The 25,423-nt window shown below is 39.5% G+C and overlaps 1 protein-coding gene across 8 annotated transcripts in view; it reads left to right on the plus strand.

Annotated features, from left to right (window-relative positions):
• Myh10 (myosin heavy chain 10) overlaps window positions 1-25,423 on the plus strand; it is a 148,534-nt gene that overhangs the window by 7,885 nt on the left and 115,226 nt on the right. For all 8 annotated transcript variants that reach the window (XM_070001414.1, XM_070001421.1, XM_070001413.1 and 5 more), the window contains exons 2-3: window positions 238-613; window positions 16,665-16,821. In XM_070001414.1, the coding sequence (XP_069857515.1) occupies window positions 269-613; window positions 16,665-16,821 (502 nt within the window). In that variant the 5' untranslated portion in view covers window positions 238-268. The remainder of the gene's footprint in view (window positions 1-237; window positions 614-16,664; window positions 16,822-25,423) is intronic.

Raw genomic sequence — 25,423 nt, forward strand, 5'->3', positions numbered from 1 at the left:
TGAGGGCAAATCTTGAGCGGTTGTCTGACAACCAGAGTCATAATTAGTGGTCATCCTTGAAATTTGCCTTGGAAAACTTGGGTAGTGTGGCCGTGAAAAGGAATACCCCCAGATCCTTAACCCAGAGTTTATGCTTTATGTTAACCAAGGATTTTGTTTTAAGTCTCTTAGAAAGAAAAACTTGTAAATTCTTTTCTATTTCATAACCGTCTGACTTTGGCCTTCTTTTCTCCTTAGAGGCAATTGCTCTCGGATCCTTTTGTTTACAATGGCGCAGAGAACTGGAGTGGAGGACCCAGAGAGGTATCTCTTTGTGGACAGGGCTGTCATCTACAACCCTGCCACTCAAGCTGACTGGACAGCCAAAAAGCTAGTGTGGATCCCATCAGAACGCCATGGTTTTGAGGCAGCTAGTATCAAGGAAGAACGGGGAGATGAAGTTCTGGTGGAGTTGGCGGAGAATGGAAAGAAAGCAATGGTCAACAAAGATGACATTCAGAAGATGAACCCACCTAAGTTCTCCAAGGTGGAAGATATGGCAGAGTTGACATGCTTGAACGAAGCTTCGGTTTTGCATAACCTGAAGGATCGCTACTATTCAGGACTTATCTATGTAAGTATTTCTTCCAAGTAACCAATCATGAGAAGTGATGACTGGGAATCAATGTCAACTTATATTATACATGTTATCAGAATGAGGAATACTCACATTCTCTGTTTCCCATTACTATTGCAAGATAAATGTGGAAAGATGATCTCTTAGTTATCCAACTCTTGCTTTCCTTCCAGTCTTATCATGCTAAGTTTAAATAATACAACCAGCAATTAGATGTAATTGAATGGTGTTTGGAGACTTCTAAGTGTGCTCTGGAGCATAATAAGATGAGAGAGAGCATGTGGCAGAATGACCAGGGAGTTTAATCAGGTAATGAGACTGGCATTGGTAGGAGGATCCAGACAGCACAATGCTAAAAAATCAGGTGCCATCTTAGAGGATGGAGTAGACAGGCTGCAGCCTCAGGTATTGGTGAAGATGGAGAACAGAGAACAGGAAGTGAGGAAAGTGAATGTTGAGGGCCTTTTGTTTTCTGTTGGTACTGGGGCTTGAACTCAGGGCCCCAAGCTCTCCCTTGGTTTTTTCCACCCAAGGCTAGCTCTCTACCAGTTGAGCTACACATCTGCTTCTGGCTTTTTTGCTGGTTAATTGGAGATAAAGAGTCTCAGACCTTACCTGCCTGTTGGCTTTGACTGTGATCCTTAGACCTCAGCTTCCTGAGTAGCTAGGATTATAGGTGTGAGCCACCAGTGTCTACCAATGCTGAAGTTTTTTAAGAAACAGTTCAGGGTGAAGTTGAGGCTGTAATTGTCCTGTGGTTGGTAGCTGACACATATGTATAGTCACCATATAGAAGTTATTAAAAATAATAATGATCAATAAGATAGAAAAGAAAACAGAAGTCAGATACTGAACAAGAGTCTAGGTTTAGCTTGGCACTGGTGGCTCATGCCTATAATCCTAGCTTCTCAGGAGGCTGAAATCTGAGGATCACTGTTCAAAGCCAGCCCAAGCAGTAAAGTCCATGAGACTTTTATCTCCAAAAAACTATTCAGAAAAAAAAGGAAATGGTTTTTGGCTCTAATGGTAGAGCCTTGAGCAAAAGAAGCTCAGGGACAACATTCAGGCCCCTGAGTTAAAGCCCCAGGACTGGGAAAAAAAAATAGGTTTGAGGAGATGGAAGACAGGTGACATAGATTAGAAACTAAGTTAGAAAAGGGAGAGAAAGAGAAAAGCAGGCTGGGGATGTGACTTAGTGGTAGAGTGCATGCCTAGCATGCATGAAGCCCTGGGTTCGATTCTTCAGTACCACCTAAACAGAAAAAGTGGAAAGTGGCACTGTGGCTCAAGTGTAGAGTGTTAGCCTTGAGCAAAAAAAAGCTCAGAGGAAGTACCTAGGCCCTGAATTCAAGTCCTAGGACTGTCAAAAAAAAAAAAAAAGAGAGAGAGAGAGAAAAGTAGATTGTAATAGTCTGAAATTGGAAAAGTGGTTGATTTTTATGTAAAGAATGGGCTCCCAAATAATTAAAAACTAATCAGTCCGAGAGAGTGTTTGGAAAATTGTGGAAATAGTGTACTTGATATAAGGAAATGGAGCAAGGTTATAGCAGAGAGTGGCAGTGAAGGACTTTGATACTGTAGCATTGGAGTTAAGAGTCAGACTGATGAAAGCCCACTAGAGGAAAGACTGATAAATGAACAGCTCATTCATGACCTTTGCCAGAGTCATTTCCATCAAAGAGGAGAAAGCCAGGATTCAAAACAAAACAAAACAAAAAACCCCACCAATATACCATGGAAAATATAGCCAAGATTGAGGACTAGTGTGGCTATGATTTTTTTGCCCCAGCCCTATGAGAGAGGGGAGCCAGTAGCTCTGTTGCTAGACCAGAAAGAGGGTAGCTTAGATGTCACTGGACACTCAAAGAAGAGGGCCAATAGGTCAACCATTGGAGCTTTTCGTGATGTTGAAGGACAGGATTCATGGAGTGGGGGAGGAAGAGAACTGGAAAATCCAGAGATTGTGGGCAGATAGTAATGTGGACACCTCAAACATTGCAGTGACTTAGGGTTGGAAAGGTCATCAGAAGCCAGCAAGAGGAGGGCAGTAGGGCAGGAGTGTCTTCATCTTGATTCCCCCCTCTGGACACTAGGTGACTGCTAGCAGGAGAGAGAAAGCTGATAGAAAAGCAAGGGAGATCACAGATCTGAATGAAAAAATAGTGTCTTTTATTTGTAGCCATTCATCATGATATTTCTGAGATATTACAGTTGTTGATGGCATTTTTTTCTCCTAGCTTACTCAAAGACAATTGCATGACTTTGTGAGGTTCTTTTCTAAGCATGGCTTCTTGGTCTGTACACTAGGAGATTCTGAATTTTTCTCAAAGCTTTAAGGTAACCACAGGGGGATCATCTCCAGTCAAGTGGGCATAAGTAATGTCCCACCAACGATTCTAATTGGAGTAATTGACCATAGAGTTATATGATGAGAGGACCTGAGGAGAGCAGCCTTGCTGAGTTGTGTTGTATTTTTGTCTCTGGCTTTGGAGTTAACCAGACAGTTTTCAGTTGATAGGTTGAGACACTTATTATAATAATTTTCTTAGGATCTTTGTTTTTGCATGCATGTCAGTACTGGGACTTGAACTCAGGGCCCATGTGCTATCCCTTAGCATTTTTGCTCAAGGCTGGTATTCTACCACTGGAGCCACACCTCTACTTCCAGTTTTTTGTTAATTGGAGATAAGAGTCTCATAGACTTTCCTCTCCAAAGTTGTTTTGTTTTGTTTTTTACTACTGAGTTCTAAGTGTTTTCTAATTTCTAGGATTAACATTTCCAAGGGTTAGATTTTATAGTAATCTTTTTACCTTCAATTTTTTTCTTTTTGGTTATTGAGGATTGAGCTCATGGCCTTTGGCCTGTGTTCTTCCACTTGAGCTATGCCCCTAGTCCATTTGTTTTAGTTCAGATAGGGTCTCATTCTCTCTTTGCCTGGCTGGCCTCAAACTGTGATCCTCCACAGGGAAGGACATCGAGTAGAATGAACAGCACAGGAAAAATCGTGGAGATATGACATCGAGGCACACGGTTGCCATTTCACCCACCACCTCTGCCTTGCAAAAAGTTAAAGTGAACATAATTATCATCCTCTAAAAATTATTTTTTACTACCTCTGCCTCTTGAGTAGTTGGGATTACAGGCATCAACACCTGGCCCTTTACTTTGATTTTTAACGTAATTGCATCATAAAGAATACATCAAAGAATAGTTTGACCAAAATTAAACTTAAAAATGTTACTGGCTGGGAAGTTGGCTCAGTGGTAGAGCACTTGCCTTGCACACATGAGGCCCAAGGTTTGATTCCTCAGCACCACATAAGCAGAAAAAAAAAAAGCCAGAAGTGGCGCTGTGGCTCAAGTGGTAGAGCACTAGCCTTGAGCTGAAGAGCTGAGCGACAGCGCCCAGGCCCAGAGTTCAGGCCCCACAACCGGATCCAAAAAAAAAAAAAAAAAAGTTGTCAGTTTTTGTGATTGTTTTGTGTGTGTTGGCAAACAATGTGTATTCTGTACTGTTGGGTGTAACATTCCATCTGTGGCAGTGAGATGAAGATTTTTAATTATGTCGTTTAAATTTCTTATCATCTTAATAGTTTTTGTCTGTTTTATTATCAGTTACTGAGAGAAGCATATTAAAATCTTCTAGTGTGTTTTATTAACTAAGTGTGCAATCTAAACAAAATAGTTTAGTCTTACCTATGGTTGTTTGTTTTGGGGATTTTGGAGTTTGAGGGTGGTACTGGGACTGAAATTAGGGCATTACACTCGCGTATCTTCCTCGCTAGGCTGGAGCTCTGCCTGTTGAGCCATACCTTCTATCTGACTTTTTGCTGGTAGTTTTGACAACAGCATGTGACACACTTTATTACCTAGGCTGGTCTCAAACTGTAATTCTATGAGTCTCAGCTCCTGAGTTGCTAAGATTACAAATATAAGCCACTCAGGATTGGATTGGCTTCTGTATTTGAATTTTTATATAAGTGAACTTTATTTAAAGTATGCAGTGCTTTGTGTCTGGGTTTTTTGTTTTAATATTATTGTTATTATTATTGCCAGTCTTGAGGCTTGAACTCAGGGCCTGGGCACTGTCCCTGAACTTCTTTTTGCTGAAGGCTAGCACTCTACACTTGAGCCACAGCGCCACTTCTGGCTTTTTCTGTTTATATGGTACAGAGGAATCGAACCCAGGGCTTTGTGCATGCTAAGTGACAAGCACTCTACCACTAAGCCACCTTCTCAGCCTTAACATAACATTTTGAACAGTCATCCATAATGTTTAGTGGTGGCATAATTCAGTAGTTTTCAAAGTGTGATCAGTGGATCCCTTAGGGTTTCCCTAAAACCTTTTCAAGGGATCTAAGAGGCTAAAAGTATTTCGTGATGGTATGAAGACATTATCAGCCTTTTCCACCAGTAGCATTTGTACTGATGGTCCAAAGACATCGGTGATAAAGCGATGAATAAAAGTCCTGACACTAAATGTACTCATTACTTGACTTATGTAGCTGTAAGCCCTCTGTACATCATTTTTACAATAACATTTTTTAAAAAAAGTTCTGATACCTTATCACAACAAACACAATGACCCCAGGCTTACACTAGTTTTCTTGTTTTGCTCAAGACTGGCACTCTCCTATTTGATCCACAGCTCTACTTCTGGCTTTTTTTGGGTGGTTAATTTAAGAGCATTATGGACTTTCCTGCCTGGGCTGGCTTTGAACCATCATCTTCAGATCTCAGCTTCCTAAATAGCTTAGAATTAGAGGTATGAGCCACTGGTGTGTGGCCACTGGTTTTTAATTTTACTCTTTACTGCCCTTTATTGGCAATTGAAGAAAACCTCTACTATAACTTCAGAAACATCCTTGATAAAGGCGGAACAAATGATTGATTTTTATTAAATTTCAGTCTTTGAGAGCTCATATTTTTAATACTCTGTATGATGCAGTGCAGTATTTTGCATTCAGCACTTCAGCTGCATAAGGACACATGATGGTTACTTTGAGGAAAAGCATGTGTGTTTGAGTAGCAAGCTCAACTTGCTGCTTTTTCCATAGACCACCATTTTTATTTGCTAAAATGACTGATGGTTAAGCTATAGTTGTTACTCATAGGAAGATTGGTGGACTTTTTCTTTTCTATTCTTTTTTTTTTTTCCTTTTTGTCAGTCGTGGGGCTTGAACTCTGGGCCTGGGCCCTGTCCCTCAGCTCTTCAGCTCAACGCTAGCGCTCTACCATTTGAGCCACAGCACTACTTCCAGGACATTTTCTTGAAGATAAAGTGAATGTTATTTCAAAGAAACAATTGACTATAATATAGCCCAAGAAAAAACTTGAGTTTGTTGGTGGTGATGGGTTTTAAAAAATTATTTTGGTTTTGCCCCCTATAGGGTCTTGCTATGTACCCCAGGCTGCCCTCAAACTTCTGATCCTCCTGTCTCAGTCTCTCAAGTGCTGGAATTATAGACCCAAGCCACCATGCCTTGTGGTTACAGTTTGAATTTTTATATGAAAATTAGTATTAAAGGAAACCTGTGCCTACCATGATGAATTCGACAGCTTGTCAAAACATGAAAGTGATTTCTTTTTTTCCCTTTTCTTTTTTCTGTTATGTGGTGAAATGTCATAAAGTGTAAATAATGAGCTAGTGTTTTTCTAGTGAGGTATACATAATGTTATGAGTAAAGGACTAAGGCCAATTGCAAGATAAGCTAATGGATTTTGATATAGCAGAAAGCTTCTACATTGCAATCTTTAAGAAATTGTCCCTTGTACTGGGTGCTGGTGGTTCACACCTGTAGTCCTAGCTACTCCAAAGGTTGAGATCTGAGGACTGAAGTTCAAAACCAGACCGGGCAAGAAAGCCCATGAGACTCTTTATCTCCAATTAACTACTACTACTACTACTACTACAAAAAAATAAAGGCCAGAAGTAGAGTTGTGGCTCAAGTGGTGTGGCACTAGCCTTGAACACAAAAACTCGGGGACAGTGCCCAGGCCCTGAGTTCAAAACCTAGGACTGGCACCAAAAAAAAAAAAAAAAAAAGAGAGAGAGAAGAGAGAGAAATTGTCACTTGTTTAGTTTTGGTAGTTTCAAAGGCAATACCTATACTATAAATATCTAAAAAGGCTAATAAGTTCCCCTTTTCCAGCCAAGTATTGGTGCAAGTCTGGTTTTCTTCATATTCTTCAACCAAAACAACATATTACAGTAGAAATAGGAAATTTGAGCTGTTTTCTATTAAGTCAGACAATAAAAGTTTTATAGAAAAATGTAATACAATACCACTCCTCTCACTTTTACTTTGGAAAGCAAATAAATTGCTTTTCATAAAAAATGTTATTTATGCTAACATGTAATGTGTTTATTTTTAAATGAATAAATGCACATTTAAAATCTGCATTTATTTGACATCTATACTATATGTGTGATATATACATATACACTAAATGTGTGTGTGTGTGTACACAAAATGAAAGGTCTTTGGGGGGGTGGGGGTGGAGGAGTGCTGGTACTAGGACTTGAGCTCAGGACCTTGTTCTCTTGCTTGACTTTTTCATTCAAGGCTAGCGCTCTATCACTTGAGCCATTTCTCTACTTTCATGGGGTCCTTAGTTTTGTTTTTTCCCCCAGTTTGGTACTAAGGTGGATATTACTTTAAATACCCGTTTGAATACCCTTTAAATACCCTTGTAAATATCCTTGTATATGTGCCTGGCCTAAATAAAAAAGCCTTAGTTAGTATGGTATATGGCTAGGAGTGGAGAATTCCTGCGTGATAGGACTGCGTATCTGAAACTCATATCTTCAACTTCCCAAGATAATGCTCTGTTTAGTCAAGAGTTCCCGCAAGAAACAGAAGGCTCTCAAACTAGCTATTTTGAGAATTTAATAAATGGAAGATCTATAAACATGTGGGTGGAGTTTAAAAAGGGAATGAGAAATAGTGCAATCCCTCAATACCAGGGAGGATTAGAGCCCTTGATTCTTCTTCATCTTCAAAAACTGTAAGGAAGAGCTTTTACCTCAGCTCAAAGAGGAGGGTTACCTGACTCGAACTGTGGCCTTCCTTAACAGGATGTAGGCAACTCCTGCAAACTGGCTGGGGAAAGAGCCTAGGAAAGAAATACTCTGACCTCTTCCCACCTCAGTCTCTTGCTGGTATCTCCTATTAGCCAAATTCAGGTTGAAGCCAAAGGAGAAGGAAATAGGCTATTTCTCATAGGGTCAGTTTTAATTCTATCTGGAATTGAGTTTTGTCTATGGTGTGAGGTAGGGACAAGGTCTTTTTTTCTGTCCTTCCAAATAGCTATGCAATTGACTCTTCCCTTTACTGAGATAGAGTGCTTTTCCACTGCTCTGACTGCCAGTTCCATTATAAATCAAATGTTTGTAAATATGTGCTTAACTTCTTATTCTGTTTCATGAGTCAATGTGCCTATCTTTAGACTACTGTCACATTGTCTTAATTATTACCGCTTTTATAGCTTGTCTTATCCAACATGCAAGGTCTTCTCGTTTTTTGTTTTTGTTTCTGGCTGATGCTCTGTCCCTTGAGCCATGCCTCCAATATTCATTTATATTCTTAAGGATTATTTTGGCTGGTAGTTCCTTTTGACACTTTTTTGTACATAACACACACAAACCCTGCTGGAACTTTGGTTGGGAATATTGGTCAGTTGGAGAAAGAAATTAGATCTTTACAATATTTAATCTTTGACTCTTGGATATGTCCATTTCTTGATTTTTTGATACTGTTTTATTGTTTGGTTGCAGAGGCATGTACAATTGTTCAATTGATTTTTAATATAATTTTATTGTTATTATTAAGGTGTTACCATTTCATAAGTCAGGTAATAAATGCATTCCTTTTTGGACAGTATTACCCTTTCCTTTGCTTTTCCCCAGTTCCCCTCTCCTGTCCCTGCCCACAAACTGCATAGTTTGTTTTCCACATATTTACACTGAATACCATGATTTCATTTGTTCACCCTTCTTACTTCCTTTCCTGCACCCCCTAAAAAAAATTAAAAGCAAAAACAGCACTACCACCATCAATTACAAAAATTAAATTTCTTTTTTGAGTGTTTCAGTATCTTTTCTCCTAGGTACTATTTAAATGGTGTTTTCGTTGTTCCCTTATGATATATACTGTATGAACACAGTAAGCTCACAATTGTTATTACATACAAATATTGTTTTTATTTTTAATTTCTATATATTGGCTTATATTCCTTCACCTTGCTATGTTTACTCATTGGTTGTAATAGTTCAGCTGAAGACTCTTAGATTTTCTGTGAATACAAGTTATCTATAATAATCTACAAATAATGATAGTAGTTATCTATAATAATCTACAAATAATGATAGTTTGATTTTTCCTCCCTTCCAAATTCACAAACATTTCTTTTACTTAATGGCACTGAGACCTTTTCCCCATTTCCATTTTTTTCCCCCTAAAATGGTGATGGACAGCATCTTTGCGTCACTCCTAATCTCAGGAGAAGCTGTCACTATTTAACAATTAAAGGAATATTGCCAGGTGTAGAGAACCAAGAGTAGAGTGCCAGCCTTGAGTGATAGGCTTAACTAAGTCCCAGTACTTGCATAAAAAAAAAAAGGATATATGTTGTATTTTTCATGTTCTTTTTGGTCGGTCATGCATCTTGAACACTGGGCCTTAACACTGCCCTTGAGCCACAGCACTACCTCCAGTTTTCTGGTGGTTAATTGGAGATTAGAGTCTCATAGACTTTCCTACCCAGGCTAACTTTGAACTACCATCCTCAGATCTCAGCCTCCTAAGCCACTAGCACCTGGCTTGTAGTTTTCAGTTTTGAAAGGGGTTGAGGTATAGCTCATGTGGAAGAGAGCTTGATTAACATGAGTGAGGCCCTGGGTTCCGTTCCTAGTACTGCCAAAGAACTGTTTTTTAAATATTCCTTATCAGATTAAGATTAAATTTTTCTTGCCTCAATTTTTATTCTGAATGGGTGATCTTTTTTGTTTTTAAAAATGCATATTTGGTGTTAATTTATCAAATGTTTTTTTTCCATTATTAGTGAGGTGACAATGAGAATTTTATTTGTTGTATATTTCTCAATGCTAAAACTAACTTTGTAAAAACAATCATGCTTATATTTTCTTTTTCTCTTCCATCACTTTCCTAACTGTTTATTTAGAAGTTTTGTATCTGCATTAATAAGGGTGAACAGTGTAATATTTTTTGTACTGCTTTTGTCATGCTTTGCTATTAAGATTATGCTAATTTGGTGTTCTAGCTCAGTCAGTGGTGCTCGTCTAGCATATGTGATACCCTGAGTTCATCCCTCAGTACCACCAGAAAAAGGTTCTGATTTTATCAAATAAATTGAGCAATGTTTCATCTTCATTTTCTGGAAGAGTTGGTCTAGGATTGGTGATAATTCTTTTTTATACAATGATGGCAGGGGTTTTGTTTTTTATTTTTTGGAAAAAGTTTTTCTTTAATAGATGGAAAGCTCAGATTTTTTAAGTACTTGTTCAGTTGATAATTACATTTCTCTGAATTTATTTCATCTCAATTTTCAAGTTTATTGGCATAAGCTATTAATTATACCATCTTACTTTGCATAGGATTTCTAGTGGTGCACACCCCCACCCCCCTTGTTTTTTAGTGCTGGCTCCTGGGCTTGAACTTGGGGACTGACACCTACCACTTCTGGCTTTTTGTTGGCTAACTAGAGATAATAGTCTTTCAGTTTGTCTACCTAGGACAGGCTTTGAATCATGAGTCTTAGATCTCAGCCTCTGGAGTAGATATGCTTACAGATATGAGCCATCAGCCCCATGTTCTTCCCTTTTGAGGTAAGATCTACCCATGTAGCTAAGCTGGCCTGATATTTGCTATGTAGCCGGGCTGGCCTCAAGCTCAAAGTGCTGGAATTATAGAAGTATCCTGTATTCTTGGGGCTGGGAAGGTGGCTCAGTGGTTGAGCGCTTGCATGCATGAGGCCCTGGGTTCGATTCCTCAGCACCACATAAGCAAAAAGAAAAAAGCCGGAAGTGGCGCTGTGGCTCAAGTGGTAGAGCGCTAGCCTTGAGCTGAAGAGCTGAGGGACAGCGCCCAGGCCCAGAGTTCAGACCCCACGACTGGACCCCCCCCCCCAAAAAAAAAGTATCCTGTATTCTTAATAGTGATCAGTTCTATCCTTTTTTGAAAAGGAGTCTCACGAGAGGTTTAGCAGTTTTATTCCTTTCAATTAACAAACTTTTGATTTAATGTTGGCCCTTTTCTTCTCAATCTCCTTATCTCTGTGTGCCTGCCTACATATCAAGTTGTCACATTCTTTTTGTATGAATTTTATTTGTTGTTCATTCTGTAAATTCTTAAAATAAATACTTAAGAGTATTGAATGTTTTCAGCTAGTCATTTTCAAATATGGGCTTTAAAAGCTATAACTTTTATTCTGTACTTATTGTACTTATTGTACTTCTTTAGCTTTGTTCTGTAAGTTTATTATGCTTTATTTATTTATTTATTTATTTATTTTGTCGGTCGTGGGGCTTGAACTCTGGGCCTGGGCTCTGTCCCTCAGCTCTTCAGCTCAAGGCGAGTGCTCTACCACTTGAGCCACAGCGCCACTTCTGGTTTTCTGGTGGTTTATTGGAGATAGGAGTCTCATGGTCTCTCCTGCCCTGGCTGGCTTTGAACCCCGATTCTCAGATCTCAGCCTCCTGAGTAGCTAGGATTACAGGCGTGAGCCACCAGCGCCCGGCTTGCTTTATTTATTTTTAACCATCATTCAGTTCAAAATAATGAGAATGTTTGACTCCATGAGTCAAAGCGAACTGCTTAATTTCCAGACATAGGGAGTTTTCAGACTTACTTTGTCATTTCTGACAAAATCCCTCCTTGGTCAGGGAATGTACACTGATTGATCTCAGCCCTTTCATATGCAATAGACTTGCTTTGTGGACCATTATGTGATCCAGTGGGTGGAAGATGGTTGTGTGCTTGGAAGATGTGTTCACTGAGCAGTTACTAGTTCCAGTACAGTGTGCTCTATGTGTAGTACCCTTCAATCTTCTGTGTCCTTATGGTTGCTCTGGTTTTTATCTGCTGTTCTGTTACTGTGAGAATATCTCATTCTCTTTTTCAGACCTGTCAGTTTTTGCTCATGCCAGAACTATGTTATCACATGTATACAGATGTAGAACTTTTTATCATTCTGGTGAATCATGTGAAACGAGCTTCAATTTCAGTAATGCCTCCTACAAAGTTGACAAAGGGGTAGCTTTTTTTTTTTTTTTAAGGTTAAGAGTTGCATGGGGCATAGTTTCTAAACTTCCTTTGAGGTCTCATTATTTTTTCCTCAGGCTGACTTCAAATCATAATCCTCTGTATTATAAGACTTCAAATTGTAACCCTCTGTATTGTAAGCTCCCACGTAGCTAAAATGACAGATATGAGCACCCCTCTCCACTTGGGCAGCATGCTGAGAGAGTTGGGTTTTCCCGGGTCAGTGACCTGTTCCTGGCAGGACACTACTATATCTCTGCTCCTTGGCACTCCATGGCCTCCTCCATTTCCTGGTTCTCCAATCCTTTGATCATTTGATCATTACACATTGAATACATATATCAATTACATGTATCCATAAATACACAACTATATATCAACTAAAATAGATTGTGTACGCATGACTCAGCCATCCAAAAGAATGATCTCTGCTTTCTTAAAGACTGACAGTTAAGGATGAGTACATTTGTCAGTGGTAATAGGCAGAGGAGGGTGGCCTTCCACACAACGATCTGCACAGACAGAAGCCTGGAGAGCCGTTGAGTGGCTCAGCACGTTGGCAGCATTGCCAGTGGTTTATGTCTGCTCATAGTTCTTATATGTCTCTCTTAGGTAAGATAATGCAGGAGTGTTATTAGCTACACTTCATACTCCTCCCCCTCCCCCGCCTTTGTAGTTCTTCGAGATTTCCCCATGGCTCTAGCCAATATATTTGATTGCTCACTAGGCATCCTGCATAGCTTACCTTCCGCTCCACAGCTTCCCACAATGTGTTAAAGGGGGATTTGTTATCTTTTCCCACAAAGCACCCTTTTCCTGTCTCTCAAGCTTAAAAACTTTGCAGTCCTCCTTGACTTGGGCCTTGAATAACTTCTTTGTGAGCACTTCTGAGTGTGCCAGGTTAAGTCTGACTCCTTCCTCTCCCTGGGGTTGCCTTTCCCAGTCTGGGTGAGGCTCTGCCCCTGTACCAGGCTGTTAGCAGTCTGCACGTACACCCACCTGTCACCTAGTGTCCCTTCAGCCAGTTCTCAGATGACTGTCAGATTTCTACTTTGTCTGAAGTGCTTCTTTCCTCTGATTACTCTTGAAATTGTCCACTGTGACTTTTCTTTCACATTCTACAGTACACTGTTTTTAGCAAGACAAATCTCTGTGACCTGCCAGAGACAGGAATATTTCTGTCCCTGGAAGTATTGGGCTCTTATGAATTCCTTGTCTCTCCTTTGCCCCTAATCGGCTTTAAAAACAACATCAAAGAACATCTGGATTTGAATTTCATACCTAACTCTATAGTTTCTGACAGGAGATCATGACTTTCAGTGCTTGAGTATGTTGTGTTCTCTCTAGAGCATTCTTTCCCCTCCCTCCTTTCCCCTCCCCTCCCCTTTTCTCTCCCCCCCCCCTTCTTCAAAGACAGTCTCACTATGAAACCCAGGTTGGCCTGGAAGTCAGAATCCTACTGCCTTAGCTTCCCTAATGCTAGGATTACATGCGTGCACTACCATACATACCCAGCTCATCTGCCAATTATAATTCCTGCTCATCTTTTATTTTTCCCATTTTGCTGTCCTACATCATGGCTGGTGGTTTGGTGTGTTTCTGTTATTTTCATAGCAGGATGTACATTTCTTGAAGGTATTTAATATTTTGTTTGCTCATTTATACATTTAATATAGCTTAATTTGAATTTGAAGGTTGCCAAGGCAGTTATTTTATCAGTATTTTCCCCTCTTGCCATATACCTAGGAAGGCAGAAGGATATGATACTTAGTTCAACAGTCAGTTTATAAGAGAGCCCAATATTTGAGGTAGTTTTCTGAGTACGGAAGTTAGTTCTCTAAGTACTTTGATAATAAAATTTCCACTTAAGCATTTTTTTTTAACTTTTCCTCGTTGGCAAAGATACTGATGTCACTGACCCTTTTCTTTTCTGATGACTTGCTCATATTTGTGAGACTTACTCATTTTTGTAATCCTATTCCTCAGAAAAGTGCCAAATGCATGTTGGATCATTTCTGACTAAACATGTCATTGTCATGATCACTTAGCTTTCATCATCTATGGAATGTTAAACTGACTTTGTGTATCTTAACTCCAAGAGGAGCTTTCTTTCTTTTTGGCCAGTCTATAATTATTTACTTGTCTTTAAAGTGAAATTCAGAATCAGTACCTATGATAGACCATGGTCTAACTTTTGAATGAAAGAAGAGGTTGTGTGGATAAATGCCCATTGATAATTGTCTGATTATGACTTGTTAACTTTCTGTATATAAATTAAATTTACTCAAACAAAAGTATTGGGGTTATTTTCCTTTCCTTTCCTTATTTGCCTTTTCACTTTTAATAATTTACAAATTGCTTTCTTTTTAACCAAGACATTAAAAATACAAATTGTACATACGATTCTATGATATTTTAATATATGCATACCTGTAATCAAATTAAATGTTTGGGGTTTTTGTTTGTTTTTTGATGGAATAGGGGCTAAGCAGGGCATTGTGTTTGCCAGGCAGGTGCTCTACCCCTGGAGTAGCACCTCCAGCCCCATTTTCTTTGATTATTTTGTAGGTAGGTTCTCAATTTATGTCCTGGTTTGTGCTTCCTCAAGTAGCTGGGATGACAGGTGTATACCACTGTACACATTGGTTGAGTTAGTGTCTCTAGAACTTTTTGCCTGAGTTGGCCTCAAACCACAACCCTCTTCCCAAGTAGCCAGAATTACTGGCTTAAGCCACCACATCCAACCGTCATTTATCTCTTCTTTATAGCAAAACCACTCAAAAAAATTTTCTTCCAACTTTTTGAGATAAACAATAAACTGCTTTCTAGCGTCTTCCCACAGTGCAATAACTGCTCTAATGCTTAGTCTCTTTTATTGTGTCTTGCTGCATTTTTGTCCAGCGGGAAGACCAGCTTTGGGAAGGGGGGCAGTGCACAGTGGTCTGGGAAGCCCTGGGAGCCAGAGTTGCCTGAAAGGTGACCCTATAGAAGAAAGCCAAGGCTGAAGACTTGAGCTGTCAGTAAGGGATAGACAAGTCATAAGGCCTTTAAGGACCAGATCAAGTCTATGTGGATGGAAATCATTAGCCAACAGCCACATCCTTGACCTTGGGGCAGTTGCTCTTTGTCTAACCTTGGAGGGAAGTAAATTCTACCTCTGAGCCCGCAGTGGTGCCCTGAGACACTAGGGGAGAACCACAGGGATGGTTCTGGTCCCTTGAATGGATTTGGCAGCTCACTGTCTTGTTTTAGCATTAGTAACTGCAGTATTCAAAATAGAGTGTTCTCCAGAGGGCTTTCTAGTGACAATTGCCAAAGGTTTCAGCCCTTATGAACACAGCTGTTGATTAGAATCCTCCTTTGCAGCCTGTGAAGAGGCTGGCGCCATGCCCCAGCACTCCGAGCCCTCTTGTCTTTTCTGTAGAGTCTTCCTCAGTCACCTTCAATAAAAGGCCGGTGTCACACACAGCCACAGCTGAAATGTCCTTCCTAAATGCCTGTGTTCCTGCACAGGGCCATGCAGCTGGCAGAAGGCCCCATTGCTCTTGGTCTTTCACCATTCCCAGAGTCATTTTCTAGATTGTTCTCTAAAATCAGTCTATGGAAACACTTAGAAACCTCAAAGTTATAAATGTTTAGAGTAGATTCTGGATAAAAATCTTTAAAGAATTTCTGAGGCATTCATAGAGTTGGGCTATATTTACTGATAATCACCAGAGTAAAAACATGCAACAAGCTGGGTGCTTAATCCAGCTATTCCGGAGGCTGAGATCTGAGGATCACAGTTTGAAGCCAGCCCAGGCAGGAAAGTCTGTAAGACTGTTACGTTCAATTAACTGCCCCGAAACTGGAAGTGGAGCTGTGGCCTAAAGTGGTAGAGCACTAGCCTTGAGCACAAAAGCTCAGAAGTTCCTGGGTTCAAGCCCCTTAACAGACAAAAAAAAAAAACACTATCTTAAATGTTTATTATTTTATTTGTACATAATAATAGTAAACCCAGATAAATTAACCTAAACAAATTATCTTCTATAAAAAACATTTCCAAAACAAAAAATTCTTCATTATTTTCATAAAAGATAATTATATTTTCATATCTGCTTTAAAAAAATTTATTTTATTGTATAGGTGATGTACAGAAGGGTTACAGTTACATAAGTAAGGTAATAAGTACATTTCTTGTCAAACATTGTTACCCCTTCCTTCATTTTCTCCCACTTCATATCTGCTTTCGTATTCAGTTTGTTGTGGTATAATATATTGAAGTATTGGAAGAAACTTCTGCCTGACCTCAGATGTTTGGGAAAAGTCTTTTAATAGCTTTTTCAGATAATGGTGAATACTCTTTTTTGATGCTCTACCCAAACATGATAAATTATATTTTCTTCAAGACTATTTGCCATATGGGGTCTAAAACTATATTGAGTTTCTTATAACTTGTCTCCTTGTGAGAGAATGTTTAAAGGTAAAAAGGTATGAACCTGGCATTAGCCTGTAGCACAGATTATTGCGTTTTGTAGTGTCAGTATTTTACAGAAATTAGTCTAGAGAATACCCCTTACTAAAATTGCTGTAGAACTCATTGGAACCTGGTGTGAAATTGACCTGACTGACCTAGGTTTAATTTGGGGATAGATTAATTATCTGAAGGATAAGAATCTCCAGTTAGATGACTGTGTTCTTGCTGTCTCCTGATTGGACCCTGGCTGAGAAATGCAGGATTTTGTTGTCTTTTGTTTTTTTAACACTGTACTTTATTTTTATTTTAGACTTACTCTGGACTCTTCTGTGTAGTCATCAACCCATACAAGAACCTTCCGATTTACTCTGAGAATATCATTGAGATGTACAGAGGGAAGAAGCGCCATGAGATGCCTCCGCACATCTACGCCATATCTGAGTCTGCTTACAGGTGTATGCTTCAAGGTAAGGGCAGCTGTTACGAGACTTCCTAATGGAAGTTAGTGTCTGCAAGGTTTCACTGTTTTCATTTTTCTTTTAAAGAAATGAAAGTAGGGCTGGGAAGGTGACTCAGTGGTAGAGTGCTTGCCTTGCATGTGTGGGGCCCTGGGTTCAATTCCTCAGTACCACATAAGCAGAAAAAGCCAGAAGTGACACTGTGGCCCACGTGGTAGAATGCTAGCCTTGCGCTGAAGAGCTGAGGGACAGCATCCAAGCCCAGAGTTCAGGCCCTACTACTGACAAAAAAAAAAAAAAAAAAGAATGCTTATTGTAGAAAAGTTGATTCTTTCAGTAAAACATCGTGGTCATTTTCTGTGGAAAGCTGAGAACAAATTGTTGCTTCATAACAGTACTTGATATAAGTTTTCATATGTATATATATATGTATATATACATATATATCTCATGAGATCATATACATAAGTGTGTGTATATATGTATATATGTGTGTGTATATATGTATATATGTGTGTGTATACATACATATATATATGCATTAGCCTTGAGCACAAAAGCTCAGAAGTTCCTGAGTTCAAGCCCCTTAACAGACCAAAAAAAAGTAAAACACTATCTTAAATGTTTATTATTTTATTTGTACATAATAATAGTAAACCCAGATAAATTAACCTAAACAAATTATCTTCTATAAAAAACATTTCCAAAACAAAAAATTCTTCATTATTTTCATAAAAGATAACTATATTTTCATATCTGCTTTTTAAAAATTATATTTTATTGTATGGGTGATGTACAGAAGGGTTACAGTTACATAAGTAACTGTACATTTCTTGTCAAACATTGTTACCCCTTCCTTCATATATATATATGAAGTCCCCATTACTGGCCAGCATAATTAACATTCTATTGTATTACATTTTAAAACTAACAGGAAGCTGGGTGCAATCCTAGCTACTCAGGAGGCTGAGATCTGAGGATTATGGTTCAAAGCCAGCCTGGGCATGAAAGTCACTAAAACTCTTACCTCCAATTAAGTACCAAAAAGCCAGATGTGCAGTTGTGGCTCAAAAAGCTCAGAGACAGACCCCAGACCCTGATTTCAAGCCCTAGGACCTACCTAAAAGCAACAGAAAAAAGAAAAACTTTAAAATACCTTGGACTGATTGATTTTGATTGCTCTTTTGGGGGGGCTGTAGTTCTGGAATTTGAACTTAGTTCCTTATGCTTATTAGGCAAGCCTCTACTTCTAGTCTAGCATTTTTGTTTTTTCCCCCCTCAGATAAGCTCTCTTACCTAGGGCCAGCCTCAGGCCGCACACCCTGAATAATTGGAATTGTAGGAATTACTGCCACACCTGGTTCATTCTTTAGGTTAGAGATGTTGGGGGTTTTAGGGTTTTGCTTTTTTTTTTTCCATCCTGGGGCTTAAACTCAGGACTAGGCACTGTCCCTAAGCTTTTTTTGCTCAAGGCCAGCACTAGCATTCTACCACTTGAACCACAGCACCACTCCTGGCCTTTTCTGTTTATGTGGCACTGAGGAATCAAACTCAGGGCTTCATGCATGCTAGGCAAGCACTCACGCAAGCACTAAACCACATTCCCAGCCCAGGTAGAGTCTTGTTAACATTTTGCCTAGGCTGACATTAAGCCATGAAACTTTAATCTCTACCTCCTAAGTAGCTGGGATTACAGATACGTACCACCAAGCCTGGCCCTAAGATATTGGTTGCTTTCTTTGGGGTCAGAATGAAATACAAAGTTGAAGAATCCTTCATTTGAAGCCAAGTTTTAGACCCAGTGATTTATGGAGTGGTGTTTTAAAATCAGAATGGATATAGAATGCCTCCTATCAAACAAGGTTTCATTGAGGTTGGCTTTAATTAAATGGAGTTTTATTGAGTCCCTTGCCTCACACTTGAGATTGGTGAGCTCCTGGTCCTTGGAGCATTATAGAGAAGAGGGCTTCCCAGAAGGCTGGGCACAGGCTCCTATATACCATTCTTCTTTTGTTTGCTTTCTTTGTGGTTTATTGTCTTTAAAAAAAATCTTTAAATCGTTGTACAAAGGGGTTTCATATTAACATGTAATTTTATGTGTACCATTCCCAAGCATCTTGATGGGCATCACTGCTTCCTCCATTCTTACCCCATCTATCATCTACTATCTATCTACCCCCATTCTACTCATCCTCTCAAAAGTTTCTTAATTTCAGTTCATGTATGTCCAGTAAGAATTAGGACTATATTTGCTCACCCTTCCTCCATTCATCTACCTCTCTCCCCCCTTCACCTCTATCCTCCTCAGACCACACACATTTCACCTTCCTAGAACTCACTTTGTTAAATGTTGTGTTGTTCCAAGTGTTACACCATGGAAATCCATGTCTTTGTATACCATATTTTAGTCACTTTGTGTGTATATGCCTTTATGTGTTTTCATATGCATCATTCTCATTTTTAAAAAGGGAGAAAACCTGTAGGCCTCTGAGTTTGATATCCCTACATGCCAGGTGATTATAGAATCTGTCATTAAGAGAATGGCGTGGAGGAAAGGGGAGAGATGGCCTAAGAACAATGAGACTATGTTAGTCACATGATTCTGAACTTACCAGCGAAGGGAAATCAGTAGACCATGGTAACAGACAGTTGGGACTGCATAGCTTCCCTGGGCTGTCATTGAAGCTGTGTTCTGAGATGTTGCCACAGAGCTGCTGGTGCAGGGCTGAGGTCACCTTGGCTGCGGCAGAAGTGCCCTTCTGAGCATTTTCACCTATGCACCTACAGAAGTGGCTGTGTGCCTATGGGGAGTGTGTATGGAACTGATGGGATAATGAGGATAGTTGATGAAGAGAAGCAGACGTTAAAAATGCTTGAGTGGTGGGGAGTTGAATCTAATACAATAGTTAGCAGGAATACATGTGGCACTTCACTACTGTGTGCCAAAACAAGCTGAGTGGACATAGAGTGAGGAAGATCTGAGGAGGATGTGGCCTAGCAATCTAGCATTTTATATGTTTGTTTATTTAGCCAGTCCTGGAGCTTGCACTCAGCACCTGGATATTGTCCCTGAGCTTCTTTTTTACTCAAGGCTAGCACTCTGCTCTTTGAGTAACCGCCTTTCCACCTTTTTCTGTGTATGTGCTTCTAAGGAATTGAACCCAGAGCTTCATGCATGCTAGGCAAGCACTGTACCACTAAGCCACATTCCCAGCCCCAACATTTTATTTGTTTGCTTTGGGTGGTACTAGAGTTTGAACTCAGGCTTCCTTACTTACTCTACCATTCAAGTTCACTCCAGCTTACAAGTGTGCACCACCATGTTCAGCTATGTGATAACATTTTTCGTGTGTGTGTGTGTGTGTGTGTGTGTGTGTGTGTGTGTGTGTGTGTGTGTGTGTGTGCGCGCGTGCGTGCTGGTCCTGGGGCTTGAACTCTGGGCTTGGGTACTATTCCTGAGCTTTTGTGTGCAAGGCTGATCCTCTACCATTTTGAGCCACAGCTCTACTTTTGGCTATTTTTCCTTTATCTTTTTCCTTTTCTTTTTCTTTTTTCTTTTTTGGTAGTTAATTGGAGATAAGAGTCTCACGGGTTTTATTTACTACCAGGCTGGGTTCGAACCATGATCCTGAGACCTCAGCTTACTGAGTACTAAAATTACAGGACTCCACTACTGGTGCCTGGATATAATAGCATTCTTATCCACAATAGTAATTTTTTTGTGTGAAAATTAAATGGGTTTAGCTCATTACAGATTCAGAAGTCTGATACAGAAAATAGTTTTTTAAAAAAAGAAAATAGAAGGGAAACACTTTCATTGGCCATTCTTCCAGAAGGGACAGATCCACTATAATGTACAGAAGAAGGTTGGGCATCGTCCAGGGGAGATCAGCAGTTGCTGATGAAGCTCACAGGCATCAGGCTAACCATTCTAGGCCTTCTGTTACAGACACAGCCAACAGTTTGCTTAGAGGGGATCATGTGAAGAATTCAGGGGCAATAGCCCCTCTCAGCTGAAATGTTAGATTCAGTTCCCTATTCAACCTGTCAAGGTTTTTAGGGTTTTTTGTTCATTTGTTTTTGTGCCTGTCCTGAGGCTTGAACTCAGGGCCTGGGCACTATCCCTGAGCTTTTTTGCTTAAGACCACAGTAGAGCCACAGCTCCATTTTCTGTTTTTTGGTGGTTAATTGAAGATAAGACTCCCAGGGATTTGCCTGAGCAGACTGGCTTTGAACTGTGTTTCTCAGAGCTCAGACTCCTGAATAGTTAGGTTTATTGGTGTAAACAATGCCTGGCTCAGCTAGAACTTTTGTATACCCTTATCATTGCATCAAATATTAAAATCTATAAATACCATATTGTGAACCAGTATGAGAACAGGAGTTTTGTCAGATATACTTCTCTTGAAATTTCACATATCATAGCATAGTAAGTAGGAGAAAAAGAACATAAAGAATGTGATTTAACACAGTTTAGCAAGCTGGTATTGAATAGTACCATGGCCGCCAAGCAGAAAGCACATTTAGAAGCTTGTTGTGATTCTAAATTAGGCCACCAACTAAAACTCTCAGTTCCTAAAAGAAGAAACCATACATTCTCTACCACATTCTCTGACCACAGTGTAATAAGACAGAACATTAACAATAAAAGATTTCCAAATGGATTATTCTTTGTGGGAGCATGGTTAACAAGTTCTTGCTGGTTTTGCTATTAATCATTTATTTGCTATTATAGTTTCTTAAGAAATTAACCACATCAAAGCATCACATATTAAAAACATATGATTTGGGGCATAAGTTACTGTAAGAAATAGTTCAGAGATAAAGCTTTGTGCCTGCACAAAGAGCATGGGTGTTTGTGCTGGTGCTAGGGCTTGTACTCAAGGCCTTGTGTTCTCACTTGGCTTTTTCATTCACCACTTCTGGCTTTTGCTGGTTAATGGGAATAAGAGTCTCTTGGATTTTTCTTCCCAGGCTAGCTTTGAACCATGACCCTCAGATCTCAGCCTCCTGAGCCACAAGTGCCCAACTTACAGCATTTTTTTAAATAAGTAAGCAAAAATTTGAGGAGAAATAGTGTTTTCTCAGCAAGGTGGATGAAAACCTTATGGCAGTGTCTTGACTTGTGTTCTTTCATGACAATGACAACAACAGCAAAAGCATTCTTTAGAAGTATAATGATAAAAGTTGGGAGGGAGCAAGGGAAGGGATGACATTGTCCAAAAATAAGTGTACTCATTATCTGTTTTATATAACTAAACTCCTGCGTTAATCACCTTTGTAATAACAATAATATATATGTATATTTTTAGCATACTGATAAAGCCAGGTGCTAATGGCTCATGCCTGTAATCCTAGCTACTCAGGAGGCTAAGATCTGAGGATCATGGTTCAAAGCCAGCCCAGGCAAAAAAGTTGATTATAGATTGGAACAAAGTACATTCTGTGTAGAACTGTTAAGTAAAATTAAGTGCTGTCTCTATCAAAATACCAGAATACAGACAAGTGTTTAGCAAGGAAAACTAAGAGAGCGAATGATAAAGTTGATAAGATACTCTAAACAAACATAAAGTTGACTGCAAAACAGTGTCCCTGTGAGAAATTGCAAAGCTAGTCTGATAGCAGTCTACATCCCAGTCCCAAAGACTGATTTTTTTGGTTGGTTGTGGGGCTTGAACTCAGGGCCTGGGTGCTTGTGGGTGCTTGTCCCTGAGCTTTTACATTCAAGGCTAGCGCTCTATCACTTGAACCACAGTGTCATTTCCAATTTTTTTCTGAATAGTTTATCCAGGGACTTTTCAAAGCCCAAGCTGGCTTTGAACCATGATCCTCAGATCTCAGTCTCCTGAGTAGCTAGGATTACAGGTGTGTGCCACCAGCGCCCATCTTGTTAAAGTCTGTCAGATCTCGGAATAGGTGATTTCTGTGTTTTCTACATGGGTTTGAGCCACTAAATTAAGTAAAACAATCTATATAGCCTCAAGGTCAGAATTTGTAAAGAGAATCTAAATGTTTATTTTTTTAACTTTTAAAAAGGTAATATAGGAATATGCTTAGCAACTATACAGTAGAGTAAGCTTTGTCATATTATTGAAAACATAGAAGGTAACCATTATATTCCTACCAGCTTTTTAGAGAAAATTTCATTATAATTATCTCTTCTTGGGTATGTACATACTTATAAGTAACAAGCTTATGCCATTTCTTATACCTTTCAGTTTTGTTTCTAGTATTATCTATATATTTTCTTCTTTCTTCCTTCCTTCCTTCCTCTTTCTTTCTTTCTTTCTTTCTTCCTTCCTTCCTTCCTTCCTTCCTTCCTTTCTTTCTTTCTTTCTTTCTTTCTTTCTTTCTTTCTTTCTTTCTTTCTTTCTTTCTTTCTTTCTTGCTTTCTTTCTTTCTTTCTTTCTTTCCTTCCTTCTCCGTCTGTCTGTCTGTCTGTCTGTCTGTCTGTCTGTCTGTCTGTCTGTCTGTCTGTCTGTCTGAGTTGTGGGCTTGAACTCCGGGCCTGGGCACTGTCCTTGAGCACTCTACCCATGAGCCACAGCACCACTTCCAGTTTTCTGGTGGTTAATTGGAGATAAGAGTGGCACGTACATTCTTGCCTGGGCTGGCTTTGAACCGTGAGCCATCGGCGCCTGGTAATTTTCTATATGAAAGAAGTTTTTAACTAGCTTTTAACTAGTCACCTAAACCATCCCCTAATCTTCCTAAAAGAAGTTAAATCAATACCATGTGTGGAAGGATCACATTTCCTTTCTTATATAATTTGTTACTTTCCCTGGGGTTAGCAATTTTTCCACTTGGGAACAGGATAGTTTTCCAATTACCAACATTAATTTGACAGAACTTCACAAGTTCCTTCAATACATAAAAATAGATCACAAAATCCCTCAGTGTATTTGCTACTTGAGTTCTTTGTCTTCCTCCCACCTGTGCTTGTTGCTTATATTTCCTCATCTATAGCTCTCATATACTATTTTGAGGGGGGTGGGGAGGGGAAGGGGCTGGAAAATAACCTCTAGTAGCTTCCAAAGAAATGTTGAAAGCAACCAATTATTACGTCCCTCAGTAATGACTTCAAAATAAGGGTGGCTCATCCATGTAGAAACTGGGCAGCCATACTGAAAAGACATTTGACAGAGAGACATGCTCCTCCCAGACAACAGGCTCACACCTGTATTATCTACCCAGGAGGCTGAGATCTGAAGATCAGGATTCAAAGCCTGGCCAGGAAAGTCTGGGAGACTCTTATCTCCAATTCAGCACCAAAAAAATCCAGAAGTGAAGCTGTGTCTTAAGTGGTAGAACACTAGCTTTGAGCACCAAAGCTCAGGGCAGCACCCAAGTCTTGAGTTCAAGCCCCAGAATATACACACAATACACACACACACACACACACACACACACACACACACACACACACACACACACACACACACACACACACACACACACACACACACACACACAGAGAAAAGTAAAATTTCAAATAAAAACAAGAACAGAGAACATCATGTTACATGAGACAACAGTATTTCATAAGAAATTGTAGTTGTTGAATCTGTGGATTGAGTCTTCTCACGTGGAAATAAGAAAGATTACGCATACTGTGAAGTATGAGATGGAGTAAAACCCTCCTAGTGACATTGCTTGGGAACTTTTATCTCTTAGGGCCACTAAAGGCAAAGACTGTGTCAAGGAGTGATATGTGAAGAAAACTAAAAATGGGATAGGCATAGAGTGAAAGGTCTGGTTATGGTGAAATTGACTTCAAGGACAATTAGTTTATTTTCTTATTTAGATTTGAAAACTATTTGTTCTTTGTAGATATATATCCTTTACTAGGGAAGTGATTTGCAACTTTTTTTCCCCTTCTATTCTGTGATCTACTTTGAGTTAATTTTCTTTTGTACAGGGAGGGGAGTTAAGTGATTCCAGGGTGGGTTGAGGATCATAGGATCATAGGCTTATCTTTGTGGCTCTCTGGTGTTCTACCACTGTTGAAACCTTTGACATTTTAAGTTTCAGTTGTTCACTATTCATGTATGGTAATATTTCCCACCTATACATATGAACTGTTTTTGTAAGTTCTGGGTCTTGAATTCAAGGCCTGGGTATTGTCCCTGAGCTCTTTTTGCTTAAGGCTAGCACTCTACCACTTTGAGTCACAGCTCTACTTCTGGTTTCCTGGTTGTTAATTGGAGATAGGAGTCTCATGGACTTTCCTGCCATAACCCTCAAATCTCAGCTTCCTGAGTAGCTAGGATTACAGACATGAGCCACCAGCACCTAGCTATATTAACTTCTTGTAAACTTGTTATGTTCAGTTTTGGAAAGGTTTTGTTTTGCTTTGTTGTAGTGATCTTTAGGATTTTCTGTCTAGACAATCATTACCATAAGTAAATTCATTGTCATTTTCTATGCTTAACTTTCCCCCCCTGGGTTGTGATGTTAAATAGGTGATAGACTAGGCAGCTTGCTTTCTTCCTAATCTAAGAGGTTACAAGCGTTCAGGTTTTCACCATAAAAAGCCAGACACTAGTGGCTCACACCTTTAATCCTAACTATTCTGGAAGCTGAGATCTGAAGATTAATGCCAGCCTGCAGG

This window comes from Dipodomys merriami, unplaced genomic scaffold (assembly GCF_024711535.1).
Source record: "Dipodomys merriami isolate MVZ:Mamm:240054 unplaced genomic scaffold, mDipMer1.0.p SCAF_59, whole genome shotgun sequence".
NCBI classification, from domain to species: domain Eukaryota; kingdom Metazoa; phylum Chordata; class Mammalia; order Rodentia; family Heteromyidae; genus Dipodomys; species Dipodomys merriami.